The sequence below is a fragment of the Ochotona princeps genome, chromosome 3, assembly GCF_030435755.1.
Source record: "Ochotona princeps isolate mOchPri1 chromosome 3, mOchPri1.hap1, whole genome shotgun sequence".
Lineage (NCBI taxonomy): Eukaryota > Metazoa > Chordata > Mammalia > Lagomorpha > Ochotonidae > Ochotona > Ochotona princeps.
In genome coordinates, this window is record NC_080834.1 from 3,409,026 (window position 1) to 3,426,086 (window position 17,061).

The window sequence follows — 17,061 nt, forward strand, 5'->3', positions numbered from 1 at the left end:
GGATAAGAACAAATGACAAAAGTAAATCAGTAAAAATTTTTTTTAAAAAAGAAATAAAATGGGCCCGGCGGCGTGGCCTAGCAGCTAAAGTCCTCGCCTTGAAAGCCCCGGGATCCCATATGGGCGCAGGTTCTAATCCCGGCAGCTCCACTTCCCATCCAGCTCCCTGCTTGTGGCCTGGGAAAGCAGTGGAGGACGGCCCAATGCATTGGGACCCTGCACCCGAGTGGGAGACCTGGAGGAGGTTCCAGGTTCCCGGCATCGGATTGGTGCGCATCGGCCTGTTGCGGCTCACTTGGGGAGTGAATCATCGGACAGAAGATCTTCCTCTCTGTCTCTCCTCCTCTGTGTATATCTGGCTGTAATAAAATGAATAAATCTTAAAAAAAAAAAAAGGAAATAAAACGTGTGGGAGGTCCAGAATGAGTTCGGGCTCTGGCTTCAGCCTGATGCAGTGCTGGATATTGTGAGCATCTCAGAAGTAAAAAATTGCAAGAAAGAGCACTTTATCTTTCAAATAAAATTAAAATAATGCTTAGAAAATACAATAAATGACAGACACTAGAAGCTTCCTTCTATTAACAGGGAAAAAAAAAGGTTAGGGAACATTTTTGGAGAAAAAGTGCTGAAAAAGAAACTGAACTTGGGCAGTTTGCCAATACTCTCTGGGGATGAGAGTATTAATTTTCAGCGGAGTTAAATGACCTTTGGAAAAGGTCAATCATCACTTGTAACCAAAAATGCAAGATCTGAAGCATCATAAAAAGGTTAAGCACCTAAATCTACTTCCAGACGGTATGTTAATCATTGTGCTTCTAAAAAGCTTGCACACAACAATCCTCAATAACTAGCTGCCACAATAATGGGATTTTAAGTTTTGACCACAGATTCTACATTTAACTTCTAATAATAATATATGCAACTAAGAATAAGCCAGTATTAAACAAAACATCTGAAATAAATTCAAAGGAGGTAGCAAAAATATCCTTCTCACATTTTAAAATTGAATTGATTTCAAAATGAAACACCAGGTGTTGTACTTACATGCTGGTTCTGTATTAAAGCATCAAGATTGGGTTCATACGGAATGCTGAAAACCACACGAATCCTACCTTCCGTAATCACATCACTGGAATCCTGAACCTTGGTGGAGGAAAAAAATCAAAGTATATACCAAACTGTTATAATACTTTATTCATTTTCTACTTATTTGATAAGTATTATTTCTGAAATATTATGCCAGTCAAGATGAAAGTGGAAATTTGCTTGGAATTTGTATGAAGCTAAACTGTTAATTTGAAACATGGTATTTATTCCAACTATAACAGCTTTTCATAATTTTTAAATTCTTGTAACCTCTCTGTAGATAATTTCAAAGAACCACAGTGTTCCAAATACCAAAAGACTACCAAGAACACTTGAAAATATTTATCCAGATTCAGTTACTGTTAACTTTATGAAGCAGATTGCTTTAACATTTGTAGACTGTGTGTTTATATTGAATATACATTACTAACACCAAGTTGCTTATCTCTAAATATTCAAAGTAACTTTCCTAAGGACATTTTATTTATAACCAAAGTATCACTATTAAGTATACAAATTTACATGGACACAATAGTTTTTAGAGATATTTACTTCTTTATTTGAAAGGCATCGTTAGAGGGCGGACGACAGATCAAGATTTTCCACCTGCTTCTTTACTTTCCAAGTGGCCAAATCAAATGGGCTGGACTGGGCCGGGCCAAAGTCAGGAATTTCATCCAGGTCTCCGATGTGGGTTCAGGGGTCTAAAGACTTGGGCCATCTTTTGCTGCTTCCCTAAGCACATAAGCAAGGAGCTGAAATGAAAGTGGAGCAGTTGGAATTCAAACTGGAGCCCTTGACCCATATATTCATTGCTGGCCTCCATACAGTACTTCCATCTAGGTTGTTGCCAATATTCCAATTCTGTCTGTTGGCCTAGAAATGTTGTGTATACAATGTTTTTCTTGCTGTTCTACAGGATTGAGGCAAAGGTTAGGGAGTACATTTAGTTGTTCTATGTCAGATATTACATTTAATATTCTTAATCTGGAATATGACCAGAGCCTTTTTCTGTTTTTTACAACATTGTCATTTTGAGAAATACAATTCACCTTTCACTTTTCATCCTATCTTTAAAACAGAACCAACAGGGCCCAGCACAGTGGCCTAGCGGCTAAAGTCCTCGCCTTGAAAGCCCTGGGATCCCATATGGGCGCCGGTTCTAATCCCGGCAGCTCCACTTCCCATCCAGCTCCCTGCTTGTGGCCTGGGAAAGCAGTCGAGGACGGCCCAAAGCCTTGGGACTCTGCACCCGTGTGGGAGACCTGGAAAGAAGTTCCTGGATCCTGGCTTTGGATCGGCTCAGCTTAGCCGGTGCACTCACTTGGGGAGTGAATCATCGGACGGAAAATCTTTCTCACTGTCTCTCCTCCTCTCCGTATATCTGACTTTCCAATAAAAATAAAAAAATAAATCTTTAAAAAAAAAAAAAAACCAGAACCAACAATGACAATTTCTCATTTTGGGCTTGTCTGACAATTAGGTTAAGTCTCAGCCAGACTACCGCACAGGTCATGTGCCCTTTCAGCATACCACACCTGTAGGAAAGCATACAATGTTCACAACACCTCACGGTCACCTTTTGAGCCTACCAACAGCATGTGCTCAGTTTCTTCATGGCACTGAGTTTCGCTGTTGTTCTTGCAGTTAATAAACTGTGAGAAGACATTTTCTTAGGCCATGAAACTACCCCTTGTTCCCATTTAAAAATTTCTCCTAGATTTAATTCCAGTGATGAATCTTATCTGACCTAGTCTTTTTCAGCATGAATGACTAATGGTTTTGGGTCTCCAGAACTTTCTTCCGATTTATCCAATAAACAAGAGGTCCTACCTCCCCTGTTTATTTGCCTTATTATCACCACTATGGGAGCCACTAATTCCTATCTTTCCAAGGGGTTTATGATTCCTCACCGTGCTTACAGGATACATTTCCAGCATTTTTCTGAGCACTTCCTTAATTTCTGGCATAACAAGATGTTCCAGACTCATCTTGCATCGTCCCTGACCTTCAATCAGTCACTTCTCCAGGAAACTCTGTTCCAAAATTTTAGTAGGGCAAGGTACTAGATATTGAGATGTGCCATGTTTACATGAAGTCACTTGTGCTCACCCTTACTAGAGTATCTTTGTTTCTGACTCTCTTGAGAAAACAAAGCTAGAAAAATACTTGCATGCTTAGATATCTGTGCACCTATATACGTGATCTTTAAAAAGTTTACAGAAAGTGGGCCCGGCGGCGTGGCCTAGCGGCTAAAGTCCTCGCCTTGAAAGCCCCGGGATCCCATATGGGCGCCGGTTCTAATCCCGGCAGCTCCACTTCCCATCCAGCTCCCTGCTTGTGGCCTGGGAAAGCAGTCGAGGACGGCCCAAAGCTTTGGGACCCTGCACCTATGTGGGAGACCCGGAAGAGGTTCCAGGTTCCCGGCATCGGATGGGCACAGAACCGGCCGTTGCGGCTCACTTGGGGAGTGGAACATCGAACGGAAGATCTTCCTCTCTGTCTCTCCTCCTCTCTGTATATCTGACTTTGTAATAAAATAAATAAATCTTAAAAAAAAAAAGTTTACAGAAAGTGTGTATTATAAAAAAACAATGAATGGATTTCTATTCTTTGCATCAAAATATATTTTGAGTTTTTCATAAACTCTATGAAACTATGTGTACATAGACATGCACACGTACATACATGCAGCTTCAGAAATCACGACTTCATAACAGTGCTTTCACAGATTCTTTGTTCCACCCCCCATGCCACATTTGCATGTGCCTTTTCCATTTGGAAACAGAAGTTCTTCAAAACATCAATTTAGATGCAAATTATCTAAGCCTTTAATATAAAATAGTTTCAGAATTGCTTTAGCTGTACTACCATAATAAAATCTTAAGGGAGCTTCAAAAAGTTCATGAAAAGGTGGAATTTAAACAATAACTTAATTCTGATTAAATAAAATAGAACTCCAGGTTTAGGGTTTTTTTTTCATAATACACATTTCCATGAATATTTTACAAAGCTTTCATATAATCAAATGTTACGATTGTAAGTTGTACGAATGGGTTTTTCCTTTAGTTTTTACATTTCACTTTGCACTTAATTAATTTGAAACCAGAAAAATATTAATCACAATAACAGAAACTAACTTCTCCAGTGCAGCCATAGTAGGGGGTTCCCAACATAAAGACCATACTTCCAGGAGGAAACAAATCATCCAGTGTTTTGATACCGGAGAAACGAGAGTCAAAAGCTCGGATGTCCTACATGAAATGAAATACACAAGAAAATTACATAATCAAAATATCTATCTATTGTACATAAAGCTTCCCCACCCCCGCCCTGGTTATCATGTCTGTCTCCTGCAAAAGTCAAATATAAACATTTTTACACAATAATGCTATCAAATGTAGTAACTTGTTATATGCCAGACAATCTTCTAGGTACGTCACACATTTATTTCATTCATTCAGTTCTCAAGACAATCCCCCATGCCAGGGACCATTATCAGCCTCACATTAGAGATGAAGACAACGGAGCAGAGAAGGGCAGGGAAGCTCATCCAGTTCAGGCGGGCTATGCTTCAGTTACTGCACTATCCAGCATTCTCCAAAGAACAGGATCATTAATACAGAGTAGAATCCCTTGCTCCAGGAGGGTATGTCTGAAGAACGCTTCACCCTGAGCCCCTGGGCACGGATGCCTGAGACTGAGACTTATATGTATTATGAACCTATATGTATTATGTTTTTCCTGTACATCCACACCTATAATAAAATTTAACTTATAAACAAGACACTATAGGAGATTTACAATTAAAAAGAATAATTTTAACAATATACTATGATCAAAGCAGTATGAACACAGTTCTCTCTTAGTGTGCTGTAGTCATCCTTCTGGTAATGAGGTGAGGAGTGACTAAGCATTTATCAAGTCTGTGGCTGTAACTTTTGCAGTTTGAGGTGGGTTTCTGTTCCTTTCTGCACAATTTCGCAGACATGATATTTATTCTTTCACTGGATCTTAGCAAAATCAGGACATGATTTTAAAAACTTTCCTTAACAAGTTGAGAATTTTCACCTTTTTTTTTAACTTAGAAGTTTTTACAGTTTTGTCATTTCTGATTTGTCACCACCACGACGCTTGAACTATGAAGATGACTGTTATGTAAAATAAGAGTTACTTGAACACGAGCACTGCAGTAGCATGAGGGTGAATCTGACTACTGTGCTGGTGATTAAGTTACAACGGGCAAGGAGCCTATCTAATGTGGACACACCGGTCAAAGGCATGATTCTCATTCTAGGCAGGATGGTGTAAGATTTCACTACAATCAGAAAGAAGGGTGCACAATTGAAACACTTAAATCAGTGACTTCTAAGATTTTTGGAATGCAGTTAAGCATAAAATGAAATTTTAGAAAACAAAAATTCAGATAAGGGAGGAACTATTACACTTTTTGTCACCTTGCTAATTCTAAGATTATAAATACAAAAGAAAATAGCTTTATGCTTATTCCTTCACTTAAGGCAAACATTTTTGAATAAAAATTAAAACTACAAAGGTCTAAGTTAATGCTTTTTTCGCCTCCAGAAACCACGTCCTTAAAAAAAAAAAGACAAGTTCCTAATCTGTACGTAGAGTGAGTATCTGAATATGTACTATACTTTGTAAAAGACTCAGGTATTTATAAATTATATTAAAGAAGAATCTCTACTATATATTGCTAAGTTATCTCCTATTGATAAATTGTAACGATAGTCTTTCCCCAACATGCAATAGGACAGAATTGAGACTCCCTGTGGCTTTACCTTGACAACAGTCTGATAAACAAAAGGAAGAACTTGTTTTGACCACTGCTTCTCCAGACGGACGTCGCCATTTTGACTTATTTGATATTTACGGCCTGTGAGTAACTGAGCATGCACAACAGCGGACGTTTCATTTATTATTATTCCTTTTCTTCTCAAGTATCTGTAAGGGAGAAGCAAAACAAAGAAACACAAATATGTGTTAGTGCTTTTATCTGAAATGCTTGAACTTTCAATGAATTTGCTAGCAGTTGTGGGTACATGAAGATTTTTTATGTTACTTATTTAAAAATCTGTGCAGATTTCCTGCACTGAGAAAGCATAGAGCTCTAAGAAGCTCTTGTGCTTCATACCCACCGAGGCTGTAATTTTACAAAAGAGGTAGGAGAGCAACAAGAAATGTGGCTATGCCTTGGAGAAATCTGACACTTCATGTTGCTGGCGCAATGCTCCTATGGGGCAGCCATTATGAAAAGTCTGGCAGTTCTTAAAAAGGATAAAGACTCCACTTGTAAATACTTCCCATCTGCCCAAATTGAAAGCAGGAACTGAAACAAATGCTGACATGCAGATGTTTCTATAGCAACACTGTTGGTAAAAAGCCCCAAAGCAGAAGCAACTCAAATGGTTACTAGCTTGTGAATGAATCAACAAAAGGTTTTATATTCACACGACAGGATATTATTCCAGGTATCTTAAGGAATAAGTAATGACATATACTACAGTGTATATGAAAATCAAAACCATGCTAAATCAAGGAAGTCAGATGCAAAAAAATCACGTTATATGGTTTATATGAAATATCCAAAATAAGCAAATCCACAGAGATGACAAGCTGCTTGGATTAGGCCCATCTGATGGGGCTTCGAAATGTAAAGCAAATACAGCCAGGGACCAAAACTTTCAGTTCTTTCACTTACTTATTTTCATTTACTTGTCAGACAGAGGAGGGCTTCTCATTTATTAGTTTATTCCTCAAACGCTTGTAATAACTAGGGCTAGGCTAGGCTAAAGTTGCAAGCTGAGAATGCAATCCAGGTTTCCCATGAGCATGGCAAGAACTCAATTAGTTGAGCTGTCACATTGCCTACCTGCATTGGCAGGAAGCTGGAGTCATGGCTGGGGCCAGGGGCAATCTCAGATACTCTCAGGGGATTTAGACATTATTATAACCATTAGGCTAACGGTTCACTTTGCTTTCTTTTAAATGGGATTTTATTAGAAAAAGCCACCTACTTACAGTTAAGACAGCAGCTTCCGTTCTACAATGACAGAGCTGAGTAGATGTGAAACCTCCGAAAATTCTCCAAAGCCTAAAGTATTTTTTCTCTGGACTTTGTAAAAAATGTTTACCAATCTCTTTACCTAAAAGATATTTTCTTTTTCTTTTTTTTTTTTTTTGTATATAAGGATTTTTTCCTGAACTAATTACTTCATCTGAAAAGATTTGATTTATGCATTTTATTTCCTTTTTTTCATGATACACATCTTTAAAACTTTCTTACCATTTTTAATTCTTTTCCTTTCTAGAAGCCCTATTAAATAGATAATTAGGCATCTGACAATATTTCCTAAAAAAATGATTCATTTGAGAGGTAGAATTAGAGAGAGAAGTAGACAAAGAAAGACACACAGATACAAAATCCCCATCAGCTGATTCACTTCCCAAATGCCTAAAATGGCTAGGGATGGCACAGGCTCAATCCAGGAAACAAGAATTCAATCTAGGTCTTCCACATGGGTGGAAAGAACCCAACTGCTTGAGTCACCATGCCTGCTTCTCAGGGTTTTTACTGGCAGGAAGCTGGAATCAGGAGATTAAACCAAAAATTGAATCTGTATTCCAATGAGATAAGCACATCTTAATTGGCCATGTTAAATGTCTGTCCTGTATTCTCACTACTTTTTTCATCTCATTGTGTTTCAGTACTATTTGCTAAAAGTAGTCCTTAGCTTAACCATTTAGGTCATTGATTTAATTTTCAGTATGCCCAGGATACTGCTGAGATCATCCACTGTTAGAATCATATTTTTAATTTTTGTTTTCATACAAGTATGAGAATTACATGCTGTATATTCTATAATACATGTAAATATATACATATAAAATTGAGAAGCAGAACGAGCCTGAGAAACACAGATAGAGCTTCAACCCTTGGGATCAGTTCCCAAATGTTTTGTGAAGGCTGGAGCTGGGCCAGGCTGAAGCTGGGAGTCAGGAATTTAACCAGGTCACTGGAATTCAACCTGGGTCTCCCACATGAGCAGTAGGGATACAAGCACAGGAGCAATCACCTTCTAACTCCCAGAGCTGAAGTAGCACAGAGCCGGGACTTGAATCTTTTTCCTTTGTTACCTTAGCTTTCTCCATACACGCTGTTATTTCTTTGACCACAGGGATGTCAATAAACTGAATAATAAGTGGGCTGAAAATTCTGCTTCTTTCTCTTCCTTCTCTAACGCTGACTCTCCAAATGAACCAAACAAACAATCTTAAAAATAAAACTCTGTAAGGTTATAGCTGTTGGTAATCAGACTTTGTGAAACCGTATCTCTACCGTTTTCAGACCACGTGCTCAAAAGGCAGTCAGTACGTAGAGCAATCACTTTGGCAAGTGAGCATAAGTTAGAGGATCAATACACAGTAAAGATTCTGGTTCTGACACAAGGTATTTTTAATATTACTTACTGTTCTGAAATTCCTTGTACGTCTTTAGCCCAGGTAGATTGTTCTTTATCTCCAAGATGGACCACTTTAGATGGTGGGGCAGTTCTTCCCAAATAAAGTTTCTGTGTTCCTGGAGGTTCTTCCAAATAAAACCTTAAAAAAATAATAAATAAATAAAATGAGTTATATGACCCAAAACTTGTGATTTAATATAGTTTTTACTATGTGAATCTTTAAAAGCAAGCATAAGAAGTTAAAAAAATGCTCTGGAGTTTAATGAGTATATATTTTTGGCAAAAAAAAGTTTCACCTGAATGGAATCAACCCACTAGATCGAATTTCTAGTTTATGGAAAATATGTGGGATAAAGGTTCAAGTTAAATGATACTAATAGCAAAGAGAATTCTGCAAAATAGCTACACAGGATTCTTAGAAGAGGCAAGGAAGGAAGTTCAGCAAGGCTGTAAATTGTAAATCAGTGAACAAAAATCAATTGTGTTTCCATGATGTAACTTGGGAAATATAAAAACAGAAGTACCATTTAAAGGTAGCTCCAGGAAAAATTCCTTAGGTAAAAAGGTATATAAAAAACAAGTATATAATCTGTACGATAAAACAAAAACATTGAAGAAAGAAAAGATTCAAATAAACAGCATTATACTATACAATGTTACGGTTTAGAAGATAATATAGTAGAGACGTTAAATTTCCTCAAATTGGTTTAAAGGTTTAATATAAATTCTATCAAAATCCCTTCCAGATATTTCAAACAGAAAGTAATTAATTTTAAAATTTATGTAAATCTTTTGAACAAATGATGCTGGGATAGCAGGATATTTCTAGGCAAATACATCAAACTTGATTTAAATGTCATGCTTTACACAAAAATTACCTAAAAACGAATTACTGATTTAATGTACAAGAGGTAAACTATTAAACTATTCCCCCAAATTGAGAAAAATCAAAACCCATTATATGTCAAGATATTTATGCCTGATAAGAGGGCAATCTGGAAAATTGGATTTTGTCAAGAAAGTTGGTGGGGTAGAATTCTGATGATTAAAAAAATCCTCAAGATTTGCTATAGAGAAGCAGATATCAACACGGGGGGGGTGGTGGGCGGGGAGTCAAACTGGCTTTGGCTTCTTTGTCATGAACAATATCCAGTGACAGAAGGAATGGATTTATGTAACTAAGAAAAAGGACTGCTCTTCTAAAATTCTAAACTTTTTTTTTTTATTTAATTTTGTTTTATGACACAGTTTCATAAGCTCTAGGATTCCCCAGGCCCCTCCCAAACCCTCCCCTCAAGTTGGATTCCTCCACCTTGTTGCAGTATTACAGTTCAAATCCAGTCATGATTCTTTCATTGCAAGCATGTACCATGCATAGAGTCCAGCACCTTATTGTCCAGATAAATTCAACAGTTTCTTGGGGAGACCATAAAAATTCTAAACTTTTAAGTGAAGAAAATAAATTAGGAAAGAAAAAATATATTTTTGATATCATTTTCTCAGAAAAAAAACTGCTTTGGAAAATTCTTGCTACATGGAAAATTACAGAACAGAAACTAGTAACCCAAGGTGACATAAAGTAATAGTAAAAAAATAACAGAAACAACTTAAATAATTTAATAAAAATGATTCTCAGTGTGATTAAAATGTGAAGAAATTATTCTTAGAATAAAGGATATGTTTTAAGAAAAATTAATGTACTGCTTAAATGAAACAAAGCAAAACATTACATTCTATTTGTCTCAAAAGGGATATGTATTTGCTAAATAATCACTGCTAGAAAAAATTTAGGAGACGAAACTTCCAAGCAAATAAGGGGATAAGAAAGAAAAAGTGAAAATAAAACAACATATGCCTGTAACATATCTTAAAGGATTTACAATAAACTGTGAATACTGACTGAGCTTTGAGCAGTGTGATTAAGGGCTTTTGTTTTCACTGTAGATTGTAAATGTTGTTAGAACAATTTTATAGTGCAAAAAAGCTGAATCAATAAGAGCCATAAAACAGCAAAACATACATAAGTTAAAAAAATGACAAATCCAATTTCACTTACTTAGTTTCTCCATCTGAGACAGCCACAACTCTAGCTTCTTCAAGGTGAGGCCAATTAACAAAGACAGACCTCCCAAGCACTGATGCAGCTATATTTTCTATACTCTTAAAGTAAAAGCAGAAGTTTATTCATACTGTAGGCCCAAGACAAAACTTTACACAAACAAAATTTTTCAATCTCCATCTAAGTTTTTTTTTTTCCAACTAGATGTTTTTGTTGTCAATTAGCAACCAGCACCACACACAGTACAAGACAAAAACACAGATGGCTAGCCTTTTGTCTCAAATAATTGAGTTGGAGAAGTTGCCATTACAAAATTCTATCCTATTGTAAAATTTCATGATTCTATTGCTTAGACTCATATTTTTCATATGGTAACTGAGAAAAGTAAGATAAAAAATATCTAGAAGCAGGTATTCATTGTTTTTTTGTCAAGCAGATATTTAATAAAATGTAAGCAATATGACCTTTTCAATTCGTGGCAAATACAGTGAAAAAGAAAACACTAAACTTAGAAGTCCGAGAATCAGGTTGAAATTTGGGTTCCATTTCTTTTCACCTATAAAATCTTAGGCAAATCAGTGAATTAATACTCAGTTCTCAGTTCTCTTAGTGAGAAGAAACAATGATTATCTTACAGGGTTGAGAATAAAAAAAAAATAAACACAAAAGATACTATAAGCTGTAATCTTCTGTGCAAATATTCTGCGCAAATTATAAGAAAGTTCTGTATTATCCAACACATGCATATAGGCTTGACAAAATGGTGGTAGAAGCTAAATTTTAAATACAGATTTCCATTCATCTTTTTTGCTTATTATCCCCAATCACTATTTTAATCACTCACTCACTCACTCAATCAACTAGCTTTATGATAGAGTTCCTTTGGCTCTGGGATTTCACTTTCCCCCTCCCCAAAACTTCTCCTCTCTCACTGATTTCCTCCATAGTATTACAATAGTATAGTCCTTCAAAACCATTCCGACTACTCTCCTATTTTAAGGTATCCTGACATTGTAGGTACGGACAATGGCAGAGAGACCAACATCCATCTATTAACAAACATTTCTTTAACAGCTAAAGATTACTTTTTTTTTTTTTTTAAGAACACAATTTTTATTTGGCCAATAAAGTAATCTATTCCTGGATACTTCTTTCTAGTGAGTACTTCCCAAGTATGGAAAGTAGGGGAGGCCCACATTAATCCTCAGACTCAGATCCATCATCATCCTGACTAATCTGGAAATAACGAAGTTCATAGGTCTCCTTGTCAGACGCAACCACACGAAGCCAATCACGCAGATTGTTCTTCTTAAGGTATTTCTTGGTGAGGTATTTCAAATACCTCTTAGAGAACTGTTTCTCAGAAACTACTGTGATTTTGTTCTTGAAGCGTTCAATGTGAACAACATTCCCCAGATTGCCAGTTTTGCCATTGACTTTAACCTTCTCCCGGAGAAACTGTTCAAAATTTCCAGAATCAAAAATCCCATCTTCCATAGGATGAGTGAAGTCCAAATTAAACCTCCAGGTTGATTTCTTGGGCTTTTTATCTTTCTGCTTCGGCGCCACCTTGGCAGACCACACGAGCGCCTAAAGATTACTTTTAGATAGTTGAATTATTTCTTGTTTCATTATTTAGACATTTCTTATGGTAAGCATATAAACAAAGGAAAAACTATTCTGACAAATAAATCATGTTTCAACAGAACAAGTTTCCCTTTTCATTCTGTAAATCTATTTCTAATTTTGCTCTTCCATCTTTCCCCTCAGTTTTTGTCGAAAAAGTTGTTTCCTTTCTCAGGTTAACCCTTCATTTAAGCCTTGGAAAAAATCCCTTATGACTTCACCTGGGGTCTAGTTTTCATAAACAGTGGCTTAAAGGTCTCCTTTAGCTTTAGTTGCTTGCTTTAAGATTTTGCTTGATGAGTTCCTGGTTCTCTATTTCCAGTTACATTTGTTTATAGTTCTCTTTTCAATGCAAACTTGATCACTCACTTAATACCTGCTGTCATTACTCCCCTGTCTTCTAGTCCTGGCCTAAGCCTCAAGGCTTAGGACTTTTGCTTGCACCAATTTACTGAAATAGAATTCTCAATGGACAACACTAAAACTCTATGGCACAAATTCGGATTTTAGTTTTCAATTTGCCTTCAAAAATTGTGCAGCATACACTTCATGGGCACTGATATTCTCATTTTTATTGTCATTTCTTCAATGCCACATGGGTCATGCAGTAGCATCAATTTCTACCAGTTTTTTATTTTCTTTCTCATTACTTCTCATTACTTTCTTTTTTTTTTTTTTAAGATTTATTTTATTACAAAGTCAGATATACAGAGAGGAGGAGAGACAGAGAGGAAGATCTTCCATCCGATGATTCACTCCCCAAGTGAGCCGCAACAGCTGGTGCGCCGATCCGAAGCCGGGAACCTGGAACCTCTTCCGGGTCTCCCATGTGGGTGCAGGGTCCCAATGCTTTGGGCCGTCCTCAACTGCCTTCCCAGGCCACAAGCAGGGAGCTGGGTGGGAAGTGGAGCTGCCGGGATTAGAACCGGCGCCCATATGGGATCCTGGGGCGTTCAAGGCGAGGACTTTAGCCGCTAGGCCACGCTGCCGGGCCCTCTCATTACTTTCTGTACTCTCTATACTTTCTATACTTTTATTACAGTCTATAGCATGTTGTTTAACTTCATGTTGATGTAAATTTTCTGTTTTTCTCCCTGTTGTGGATTGTTTTTTCTGGCTCTGTATTTAAAATGACGTGTAATAGAAGTGTAGTGGAGACTGACATGTCCAGATGTGGAGACATAGTGCAGTATGCACCTCTGCATCCAAACCACAAATGGACTCCCAGTGAAACTGTTGAATACATCCTGACAGTAGGATGCTGGATTCTCCAACATTGTCCATGCATACAATGTTGGGAAACACTTCAATAGCAGAATGATGGGCTTATGACTGTTCATGAAGGACCATCCACTGTAATACCACTGGGGAAAACAGTAGTGAGGAGGGAATTTGGGAAGGGGGGACAAGAAATCCCAGAGCCTATGGAACTATATAAAATTAAAAAAATTCACAATTTTATTGAAAACACACACACACACACACACAAAAACTCTGCAGCATACAACTCTTCTCCATGGTTCTGTGATACTAGTTGGGAATACTTTTTTTTTCCTTAAGAAAGGATTTATTTTCTTATTTGAAAGACAGAGTTACAGAGAGGGAGAAAGAGAGAGAGAAAACTTCAATCTGTTCATTCAATCCCCAATGGTGGCAATGGCCAGAGTTGGGGTGGTCAAAGCCGAGAGCTAGGAGCTTCTTCTGGATCACCCATATAGATACATCCCATATAGCTGCTGCTTCACGTTCTGGCTGCTCTACTTCCCATCCAGCTCACTGATTATGGCCTGGGAAGGCAGCAGAGGATGGCTCGGGCCCCTGCACCTGTGTAGGAGATCCAGCGGAGCCCCTGGTTCTTGCCTTTGGATCGGCTCAGCTCCAGTCACTGTGGCCATTTGTAGAGTGAAGCAATGGCAAGAAGATCTCTCTTTCTGTCTTTCCTTCTCTATATAACTCTACTTTTTAAATAAAAATAAAAAAAATTTAAAGATATTCCATAGCCCTGTATTCAAGGTTCTCCATAATCTGACTTCAACCTGTTTTTTTTTTTTTTTTTAATCTTATCTTCCACTACTTCCCAAGTCCTCTACCTCGGTCAGGTTTATCTATGCCATCATCTCAAATTAATCACACTTTCAAAAAAAAGTATTAAGAAATATTTCAGACATAGTGAAAAGCAGAAAACATCACATTATTTCAAAATTAATCCTCTATTTCATATTTCTTTCAGTTGGAACGCCTTTCTTCACTTCTGCTGCTTCAAAAGGCTCTTAAGATTCACCTCAAGTCTTCCCACCTAAAGCGCTATACTTCGGCTCATTTTTTTTTAATATCCCCACAGCCATTTTTGTTCATGATATCACAATTATTTCGTTATTAAATTGTTCTTTCACTGTGTAGCTGTTTCTTAAAGTTTATCCTTATTTAGATTTTTGAATTTCTGGAGTTAACAGCATGTTATATATCAGGTAAATACCTCAACACACATAAACAGTTTTATGTCTAACATGATTCAATGAACAAATGATAGATAAAACACTTACAAGTTCATCTGATTCTGTGTCCATTAAGATTTCCAACATCATGTTTTCACCACGACTACTTTGCTGAAACACTTGGACACCACTTTTCTTCAAAAAAAACTAAGTGAATTAAAAAAACTTAATTTTAATTCTTTCTCCATAATCACTTTACACTAAATAAGCTAAGAGTTCTGAACCAAACAGTCACTGACTTTGTGTTTGATGTGTTTCAGAGAAGGAAATCCACAGAAATACAATGCCTTCTGGTCCGTCCTGGTTATTTTGTTCTTGTTTATGTCTACACGCCAAGCATCCAATGATATTATTTTGTACCTAGAAAATAAACAAAGGCATTTCATGTAAAATGCAACCCCCTTTTTTTTTGTTTTTACTTCACTGGTATAGATACAATCATGCCTGTAGATTAGGAAGCAGATGTTTTCTTGCATTAATGTTAAATAAAATGATACATATTATTTTCTAATATGAATATTCACATATTTATTTGAAAGGGAAGGGGGGGAGAGAGAGAAAACAAGGGATCTCTCATCTGTTGGCTCATGCCTAGAACAGCTTGAGTTAGACCATGCCAGAGCTTGGAGCTGGAATGGTACCAAATCTTGGGCCATTCTCTGCTGCCTCCCAGGCACATTAGCAGAATATGGACTGGAAGTACAGAGTAGCCAGAATTTGTACTGGGCTTTGATATGAGCTGTGAGTGTAGCAAGTAGAGCTTAACCCATTATGCCACAATACCTATCCTGAAAAGGGACAAAGCATAACAAATTTTCTCCTCCACTTCCCATCCAGCTCCCTGCCTGTGACCTGGGAAAGCAGCAGAGGATGGCACAGTGTTTGGTACTCTGCATCTGTGTGGGAGACCCAGAAGAAAAGCTTGGCTTAGTTCTGGCCACTGTGGCCATTTTGGGAGTGAACTAACAGATGGAAAATCTTTCTATCTGTCTCTCCTTCTTTCTGTAAATCTGCCTTTCCAACAAATATACATCAATAATTTTTTAAAATTAACAAATAGCATTACCTTGCAGAACACCGTTCTATGGCAGGAAACTTCTCTGGCCAGGGAGATGGGTAGGTGAACTCTGTTTCTCTATCATACCAACACATTAGGCATTCACTATGCTGGTTTCTTTTCCTCTCTTCCTTTTTGAGGGAGTGGTTACACGCTTCCATGGCTTCTAATAATCGCTTCTGAATATAAAGATCGCAAAAAAACGTAAGATATAAAAATCTGTGATCTCAACAAGCAGAATAAAATTTTCAGCCACATACAGAATCATTATTTGCATCCAAGAAAAACAAAATCCTAATGAATCAAAGTATCCATTTCATTAAATGAAAAACTGTGGTTATCCATTTCCTTCAGGGATCTCTAGAACATTGCTATCACTGCAAATTCCTCTGAAACTATCACTCTTAGCACCAGCTGCTAAAGCGCACATAAGAACAGCAGCACAGAATCCAATTTTACATGTAAATTTATGATAATTATTATAACCTAATTCACAGAGCAGTGTATAGCAATGCCTAGCTTTCAGTTTCTTTAAAAATGAAGAAAAATGATGTTAACTTTTCTATAAAAAAATGAATGTGTGATCAGGAAAATGGAATATGGGACTTGTCTAACACTTTTTTATAAAACTGCTGTAATCAACACATTTGGTCAATACTAGAGAATTTTAGGCAAGACCAGAAAGTTTAATACTGATCTACATTCTGTCAAAATATACCATTTGAGATATTAAATAATGATATTTTCTAAAGAAATTATTCAGCTGAAAAAAAGCATGCAATTTCCATCTTCAATCATTAAAACAAGCAGCAGAGTAAATGCAAGATGAAAGAATTAGATTCAAATTCAGAAGCAAAAAAAATCACACAACAGCCTTACAGGAAAAATTCTAATGGCCTTTAAGTAAAACAAAATATATGTGACAGAGGTAATTTGCAAATGGAGAGAGAAGTTTAACTTGTGAAGACTTTTTCTAATATAAAGTTGTTAAAAACCAAAAGAACAAAAAGAAACTCTAGAGAATATAAACAGATCATGTATAAGAGAATAAACACAAAATTGGTTCCAGAAACATGCAAACCAATGGAATAAATAGGCTAGAAAGAAATCCATAATTTATACTCAATTTGACAATTGTGGTAAGAATATCCACTGGGTAAACATGTCAATCTGATAATTACATGTTGGACACATACACTGAAATCTCACAGCATATTTCATAAATAAGTACAGTTTTGTCTATTACAAACATAT

At 36.9% G+C, this 17,061-nt stretch overlaps 2 protein-coding genes across 7 annotated transcripts in view; both read right to left on the reverse strand.

Annotated features, from left to right (window-relative positions):
• XRN1 (5'-3' exoribonuclease 1) overlaps positions 1-17,061 on the reverse strand; it is a 111,479-nt gene that overhangs the window by 46,421 nt on the left and 47,997 nt on the right. For all 6 annotated transcript variants that reach the window (XM_058661386.1, XM_058661385.1, XM_058661384.1 and 3 more), the window contains exons 16-23: positions 15,817-15,986; positions 14,990-15,110; positions 14,799-14,897; positions 10,627-10,730; positions 8,578-8,709; positions 5,889-6,051; positions 4,227-4,340; positions 1,045-1,143 (exon numbers count right to left, since the gene is read on the reverse strand). In XM_058661386.1, the coding sequence (XP_058517369.1) occupies positions 1,045-1,143; positions 4,227-4,340; positions 5,889-6,051; positions 8,578-8,709; positions 10,627-10,730; positions 14,799-14,897; positions 14,990-15,110; positions 15,817-15,986 (1,002 nt within the window). The remainder of the gene's footprint in view (positions 1-1,044; positions 1,144-4,226; positions 4,341-5,888; positions 6,052-8,577; positions 8,710-10,626; positions 10,731-14,798; positions 14,898-14,989; positions 15,111-15,816; positions 15,987-17,061) is intronic.
• On the reverse strand, positions 11,730-12,213 carry LOC131479877 (large ribosomal subunit protein eL22-like 1). Its single transcript, XM_058661392.1, has one exon. The coding sequence runs from the start codon at positions 12,124-12,126 to the stop codon at positions 11,827-11,829; it is 300 nt and encodes a 99-aa protein (XP_058517375.1). The 5' UTR covers positions 12,127-12,213; the 3' UTR covers positions 11,730-11,826.